This window comes from Echinops telfairi, unplaced genomic scaffold (genome assembly GCF_000313985.2).
Source record: "Echinops telfairi isolate 266 unplaced genomic scaffold, ASM31398v2 ScPeMD7_25;HRSCAF=90, whole genome shotgun sequence".
In the NCBI taxonomy this organism is placed as follows: Eukaryota; Metazoa; Chordata; class Mammalia; order Afrosoricida; family Tenrecidae; genus Echinops; species Echinops telfairi.
In genome coordinates this window covers 824079-831620 of record NW_022103922.1, presented here as the reverse complement: position 1 = coordinate 831620, position 7542 = coordinate 824079, and the positions used below count along the sequence as shown (strand labels likewise).

General features: G+C 65.1%; 1 protein-coding gene across 1 annotated transcript in view; it reads left to right on the top strand.

Annotated features, from left to right (window-relative positions):
* The first annotated feature begins 262 nt into the window (after positions 1 to 262).
* Positions 263 to 7542, top strand: part of TRAF2 (TNF receptor associated factor 2) — a 12962-nt gene continuing 5682 nt past the window's right edge. The window contains exons 1-7 of the mRNA XM_045289345.1: positions 263 to 703; positions 3287 to 3511; positions 3758 to 3836; positions 3923 to 4021; positions 5449 to 5610; positions 6148 to 6254; positions 6688 to 6739. Coding sequence (XP_045145280.1) covers positions 3324 to 3511; positions 3758 to 3836; positions 3923 to 4021; positions 5449 to 5610; positions 6148 to 6254; positions 6688 to 6739 — 687 coding nt within the window. The 5' untranslated portion in view covers positions 263 to 703; positions 3287 to 3323. The remainder of the gene's footprint in view (positions 704 to 3286; positions 3512 to 3757; positions 3837 to 3922; positions 4022 to 5448; positions 5611 to 6147; positions 6255 to 6687; positions 6740 to 7542) is intronic.

Sequence of the window (7542 nt, the reverse complement as noted above, 5' to 3'; positions counted from 1 at the left end):
GCTCTGACTGCCCCTGCCCCACATCTGTGCCCGCACCCTCCCCTCACCCTCCCCACCTGGCCGAGCCCATCTGCCCTTCCCCACCAGCTCTGACTGCTCCTGCCCCCACATCTGTGCCCGCACCCTCACCTTCCCCACCTGTCCTCTGCCCACCAGCACAGCTGCCCTCGCACACCAGTCCTGGCAGCTGCGGGATCCCTGCTCTTCTGCCCCACAGCTTGCTAGCTCTGGGGCCCCGGGCCTGCGGGGTCACCTTCCCAGCCCCTCGGTTTGCCTGACTGTGGCACCGCGCCTCCTTCCTACTGCTCCGGGGGCCTCAGTACACACCCCTGCCCACGCCGCACCCCCAGCCCAAATGAGTCCCGTCCCCAGTTGTTCGCCTGAACCTTGGCCAGGCAATGCCCTGTTTTCCACTCCGCTTGCCTGGCTGGGACTGGGGGTGCTGGGGGGCCTATGTCTGTCCAGTGGCAGAGGCTGTGCCCCAGAGCACGTCTGTGGGTGCTTCGCTGTGGGTCACTGAGCGACAGGAGCGGGCCCTCTGACGCCTGGGCTTGCTGTGTATCTAGGGCCAGTGCCCAGCTAGCCAGCTGACCCCGGCCTTAGGGGAGAGGTTCTTGCTGGCCGTCCTGACCCTGCTGGTAAGGCGATGATGTTTTCTGCTGGGCAGTGGCATTTAGGAACACTCTGCTGCTGCTGGGTTCAGGTGAGGCCCGACCAGTGGGTGTGTCACTTCCTGCGTGTTTTCCTCTGACAGCGCGGTTGGGGTCTGACTTGGGTGCTCTGAGATGCTCCCTGCTTGCCTTTTGGACCAAAGGAAGGGGCGGAGATTGCCCTCCTGAAGCCGGGCTTGCCGGGATCAGGGCCTTTCTAACTCTCCAGGGTCTCTGGTAGAGGGGAGAAGACCGGTCCTCGGGGGGCCACAGACGCACCCCTGGCTGTCCACAGGATTCAGCTTGCTGGACCCTGCTGGGACAGTCCAGCCTACCTGCAGGCTCTGCCCAGTGGTCGCCTGGCCTGGGTGCCCCCTGGAGGGCAGGTGCTGTTGTGGCTTGCCTTACAGGCTCCCCAGGGGCTGTGTGTGTGTGTGTGTGTGTGTGTGTAGCAGGGTGACCAGGAGGACCTGCCCGTGCAAGTCATGGGGCCAGGTTTAACCCAAAGGACCACTAAGATGTCTTACTGGTACCCGTGGGCACCTACAGCCAGAGCCCAGGGCACTGGGCCAGAGACCCCAAAGGGGTCAGCTTGTTGCACAGCACGATTGCTTGCCATGCCCTCCCCGGGGCCGCTGCCACAGATGCCAGTGCCGTGCCCTGCACGCTGGGAAGCTCTGATTCCTAGCCCCTCAGAGACCTCCATGTGGCACCGTTGACCCTTGTCTGGGATGGCTCTCAACTCTCTCGAGACCCAGGCAGGACCCCCAGCCCTGCCCGTCCACGTGCAGAGGGGGCACATTCACGGGCACAGGGGTTTGGGGGTACAGCAGCTTGCTGAGGGAATGCAGTCTAGCCCTGCACTTGGGCCTCACAGCTCTCACCTGGGCCTGCCCAGCCCAAGGCCCCCCGGGAGGAAGAGTGGGTAGTGGGCAGCAGCTGGGGGAGAGTTTGGTGACGGAGCGGGCCAGCAGCCAGCCTGCCTTCAGCAGGATGTGTCCGCCGGAGGGTGTGCTCCAGTGAGAGGACCCGGGGTTCCCTGCAGGGAGTGCTGCCTCCCCTCCACAGGGGTCTCCTGCCTGTCCAGGCCCCCTGTGAGGACCCCATTGTCCCCTCGCCCTTTTCTGCCCCTGGTGCCAGCGAGCCGGGCCTCCTGGGTGCTGCTTGCTCCCAGGGGCTTTCAGAGCCCGAGGAGGCGGGGTGGGGGTGTTTGTGCGGCGGAGGTGCCCACGCAGCAAGAGGGTGCTGGGCGCTGAGCACCCTGTGCTTGCAGTCACCTCGCAGCCGAGAGACCACTGCCATCAGCTGCTGGCCCCCTGCCCCACGTGGGCTTCTGTGAGGTCAGCACCCTTTGACCTGCGTCCGTTCATGGCAGCACAGCCATCTGGATGCACACAGGCCAGCACCCTGACACTAGTGTCCCACGGCCGCTCGGGCTGGGCCAGGCCCTTGGGCAGCTCGCTGTGGCCACAGCTGTGGTGGTTTTCACATGATTGCAGCAGTGGCCTGTGGTCTTGCTGACACTGTCCCCATCCCCGAGTCCTCTGGATGGCCAGTGTTTACATCCCTGCACTCCTGGCGATCCGTGTGCCATCACTGTATCACCCACTCCGCTCCGGGGATGGCCAGTGTGTTACTGTGCCCACCTTCCTGGTGGCCTCTCTCTGGAAGGTGCCCGGGCACTGTGATGCCCACTAGTCTCCAGGTGGCACATCCAGTGTTCCTGGCACCTGTGGGTGCATTGCACTTGGTGCTCGGATGCTTCCTGTTGCCGCCTTCTTGCCTGGCCTTTCCTGCGCCCGGCCCACCAGCCCAGGAGCTGCACTGGGACCACTGGGCAGACCTTCTGCGGGGACAGGCAGAACAGACACCATAGAAGGATTGTGTTGGTGAGCGGTCTCCAGGTGAACCCACAGCTCATGCTCAGAAGACCTGCCGCCACTCAGATGCCCGTGGGACAGTGGCAGATGTGGGGGACCGGCTGGCAGGAAAGGACAGAAGAGGGCGGGGCTCATGAGAATTGGCCACGGGCTCAGTGGTGGCAGCAGTCCGACCCAGAGATGACCTGGGTAGGTCACCACTGGCCTCCATCTTTCTGTGTCCTCTGACCTTACTGCCTGGGCCACCCCAGCGTGCAGCGGAAGCCTCGCCGTTAGGGGACTACGGGGGGATGTGGGCATGACCTGCCCAACAGTGTTTCTGGCCCTTCCTCGAGCCCACCCGTCTGAGGAGCTGGCGGCCCAGCACCCTGCCCTGTACCCCGTAACAGCCGCACTGTGGCCTTGGCCCCAGACATGGACAGCTGGTTGCGGTGTTCGGGCTGGTGGTGACCCAGAGTGCGGCCGGGTATTGCTGAGTGAGCCTAGAGGGCTGCAGGGGCCACCTGTGGGGTCACCAGCTGAGGTGGCTGTATGGCACACCCCAGAGCCAGTGGGAGGTTGGTGACAGCTGGGCGGGGCTTCAAGGGACCTTGTTGGACCTCCTTCCCAGCTGCCCACCATCCCTGAGGACTGAAGCAGGGCCAGTGTGGTGACAGGGCCAGCCCTGCCGTCACAGGCCCGGGAGGCGGGGCCAGGCCTGGCGCGGGGGCTGTGGTGGGGGGCCGTGGCTGAGCCCCGTGTGCCTATCTCCAGCAGGCCTCGCCTCACCGTCTCCGCGTCCCTGCGTGGGCCCATGGCAGCGGCCAGCGTGACGCCCCCGGGCTCCCTGGAGCTGCCGCAGCCTGGCTTCTCGCGCACGCTGCTGGGGACGCAGCTGGAGGACAAGTACCTGTGCTCCGCCTGTGGGAACTTGCTGCGCCGGCCCGTGCAGGCCCAGTGTGGCCACCGCTACTGCTCCTGCTGCCTGGCCAGCATCCTCAGGTGAGTGGCTGTGGCCCACCACCCGCCTCGTCACCCCGTGGGCACTGGTGCTCTGCTCTGCTTCGAGAACACGTGCTGTGTGCCCAGCGAGGACCTGGCCGTGAGCACGACCCGTCTAGGAGGGCCAGTGTCCAGCGGTTGGGCTCGAGGCTTCAGTGTCCCATCCTCCGAGGGTCAAGCGGTCGCTGACCTGGGAGGGAGATGAGGCCCGCTGCTGCCTCACCACGCTGGTCCCTCTGCCCGCAGCTCCGGGCCGCAGAACTGCGCTGCCTGCGTGCAGGAGGGCATATACGAGGAGGGCGTGTCCCTGCTGGACAGCGGCTCTGTGAGTGCCCCTTACGGCTCCTGGGGTTGGGCCAGCGTGGTGCCTGCCGGCTCTGCCCTCACCTGTCCGCCTGCCTCTCTCCCCAGGCTTTCCCGGACAATGCCGCCCGCAGGGAGGTGGAGGGCCTGCCGGCCGTCTGCCCCCACGCCGGGTGCTCCTGGACAGGCACCATCAAGGAGTATGAGGTAACGTTGGGACATGGACCAGGGGTGCCCAGGGCATCCGGGACTAGGCCTCCTGGACTGCGTGGGGCTGAGTCAGAGCAGACTCCTGGTGGCTGTGTCCCTGTGGACAGAGACCCAGGTGACCCCGGCCAGCCCCTCTCTGATCTGTGTGTCCCTGTGGACACTACCCTTCCCAGCCCTGCCACCAATGGGCCATGTGGCTTGGCTACCTGCACTTTCTGTGTCTTGCCCAGCTGCAGTGGGTCTGGGGACCCTGCATGCAGCCCCTCCAGCTGTGTCTGGCTGGAAGCTCCCTGTGGCCTCAGAGCACTGGGAGCCCGGCCAACCAAGAGCCTGTCCTGGTATCTCGGGGCGGGGCTTGAGGCTGGGTGGTGAACTGGGGCTGGGTGGGGGAGCTCAGGTAGCGTCTCCTCCCGGGGTGGGGGTTTGGCTATCCAGAGGTGTTTGCTTGGGTCTGGACCTGGGAAGTTGGGGATTCCTGGACTGTCTGTCCCCAGGACTGCATGGGCTAAGGCCCGAGGCCCAGCCTGCATTGTGTTCTTTCAGCTGGGCAGTTGTGCTGGCCTGTAGGTGGGAGGGGCTAATTGGGGGCAGGTCACTCCAGGAACCTGGGAGCTGTGTTCCCTGGGGGTATAGTTGCCCCTGCCTCTGGACTGCTGTCCCTCTGGGGTCAGCAGCTGAGTGTCCCCGGCTGAGGGCCAAGGGCAAGTGCAGTGTGAGGCTGTGGCGCCCTTGCACCTGAAGCAGGCAGAGTGGAAAGTCCCTGGCTGGGCCCGAGTGACTTGGAAAGTCCCTGAGGCGGGGAGGCCGGCTGGTGGTGTGGGCGGCCAGGGCTGCTCTGGGCGGTGGCCAGCCCCGAGCGTCCCAGGGTGGACAGGCAGCTGGATGGGCCCCAGGCCCTCTGTGCTGCCCAGCCCAGCCCCTCAGCACCACCGGCCAGCCCCACCTGTGTCCCTCCACTGCCCCTTTGTGCCCAGGACTGTGCTCTCCTGGCAGACGGCAGCTGCCCTCACGAGGCAGGGGAGCAGTATGGAGGGGAGGGGCAGGCCTTTTTACAGCCTTGGGAAGGTGAGCATGCCCGCTGACCCCAGGAGCTGCCTGCCAGCCCCGTCTGAGTTGCCCTGGCTGCGGCAGCACCTGTTGTCCGTGGCGTGGACACAGCTCCAGAGCAGCAGCATGTGTAAGGCTCCCAGGAAGCTCTTGGGAGCCTGGGAGGATGCCCTGCCCAGGGGGCCGGAGTGGGGGTCCCGTGCCAGGGCGCCTTTTGTTACCCCCCTCCCCCTCCCAGGTCGCCTTCTCAGGTGGCAGGGCTGGGTGGACCTGGTGCTCTGTGACGTAGCTGGGCATGGGCACAGGGCAGATGCAGCCCCGTGAGGAGATGGCTGGGGACGTCATTGCCTGGGTGACACTGCTCTTTGCTGCCACAGAGCACCCACGAGGGACACTGCCCATTCATGCCGACCGAATGCCCGGCCTGCAAGGCCGTCGTGCGCCTGAGCCAGCGGGCGCACCACGAGGAACTGGAGTGCCCCCAGCGCAGCCTCCACTGCCCCTTCTGCCAGGCCCCCTGCTGCCGCGCCGACCTGGAGGTGAGCCCCAGGCGGGTGGGCGGGCCTCCAGGTGCAGGAGGGCAGTGGGCCTGTGGGTGGGACGGGTAGGCTGCTCCTGGGGTGCTGTGAGGGGCACCCTAGGCTGTACCTAGTGGCCTCCCAGCCCCCAGACCCCCCCCCATCCACCTCCCCTCCCTGACAGCCAGTCCCTGAGGGCACCCCCAATCTGAGGGCTTCAGTGCTTCTGTACCCTGTCACCAAACTCCCTGGGCCACGCCCACAGGTGGTGGCTGCCCTCTTGGTCTGTGGCCAGCCTGCCTGTGGGGCCCCGGAGGTGCCTACCCTGGCTGTTGGCACCTTGGCTTGGTGGACGAGATGGGCCTCGTGTCCTCTGGATGTCCATCCTACATCTTGCTGAACACACCCATGTCCACGCCCTTGGCTTTCTGTGCACAGTTGACACTTTGCGGAGTGCGCCTGCATGTCTGGCTGTGCGTGCCCCCCGCTGCTTTGGGGGGTTGCGAGTAGGAGCTGCACGCTCGGAGCCTCGTGCATGAGCCCGCCCTCTCCCCGCAGGTGCACTGTGAGGTCTGCCCCAAAGTCCCGCTGACCTGCGACAGCTGCAGCAACAGGAAGATCCCTCGGGAAAAGGTGAGTAACCGCCAGCGGGCCAGGCCGGCAGGGTGAGCAATGTCCACCCACAGGGGCCTTGGAGGACGGGCCTGGTGAGCAGGGTCCTGCGTAGTTTGACACGTGCACAAACCACCTGTCCGCCGTGTCCTGTGATGGCCCGGTGTCCTCCCACACTGCTCCGCTTGCCTTTGGGGCAGCTGGGGTGGTGGGCCAAGCAGGGGTCCTGGCTGTGCTTCCTGTGGGGAAGCCCACGTGGGCTCCTGGCCAGAGCAGAAGGCAGGGAACAGCTGGAGGGCCGGGCTTCAGGCTGCTCCCAGGGCCGCAGCTGGCCAGCTAGAGTCTGTGAGCACACGATCCTGCTGAGGACACAAGCAGCCTTCTAGACCCTGCTCCGTGCGGGGCCCTGTGTGCAGACCCCGTCCTTGGGCCCCGCAGCCCCGCCCTCCCCAGACACTGCAGCACTCTGCTCCCTGGGCTGTGCAGACCCCCCCTTTCCCAGACCTGTACGCAGGCCCACACCCTCTGCTGTGCCCCAGTAAGTGCCCAGGTGGGGTTACAAGAGCCAGCAGGGGCAATGCAGTCCTCCGGGCAGTGTCTGTGGGTGGAGGCTGCCTACTGTCCAGCACACCTTCCTCCTCAGCTCTGGAATCTCACCCCGGGGGTGAGCAGCGGTCCTGCCCAGCCCTGTGCTGTGGCTTGTACTCGGCTGTGGGCAGGCCTTTCCAGCACTGCTTCTAGGCCTGCTTCCAGTGGGAGGTCCCCCAGGCCAGGGGGTGGTGGGGAGGGGATGCCTCCTGTCCCCACCACCCCAGACAGGGCCTTACCTGTGTGGCCACATGCCACACGCCCTGGTGGTCGTGATGGTATTAGTCCTGGAGAGGCGCCGTCAAGCTGGGTTTGGAATCTCACTGGGCCTCTAACTCCTACCCTGGGTCCTACAGAGGGACAGACGCCCTACAAGTAGGGCGGCCATATGGGTATCCTGAGACCTCAGCCTCATGGGGCTGTCTCTCAGGAACAAGGGGTGTGTGTGTGTGTGTGTGTAGTATGTGGACTGCGTTGTCGTGGAGTACAAGGGCATGTGTACATTGAAATGAAACATGGACAAGTGGTGTGTGTGGAGAAAGTACACAGGCACATATGTGTATGTGGAATACATGGACATGTGTGTGGTATGAAATGAGTACACGGACTGTGTGCATGGACAGAGTTCATGTGCATGTGTGGGTACAGGGTGAGCACATGGACACTGAGTGTGGGTTTGGAGTGAGTACATAGACTGTGGATGTGGAGTGAGTACGTAGACTGTGTGGATGTGGAGTGAGTACGTAGACTGTG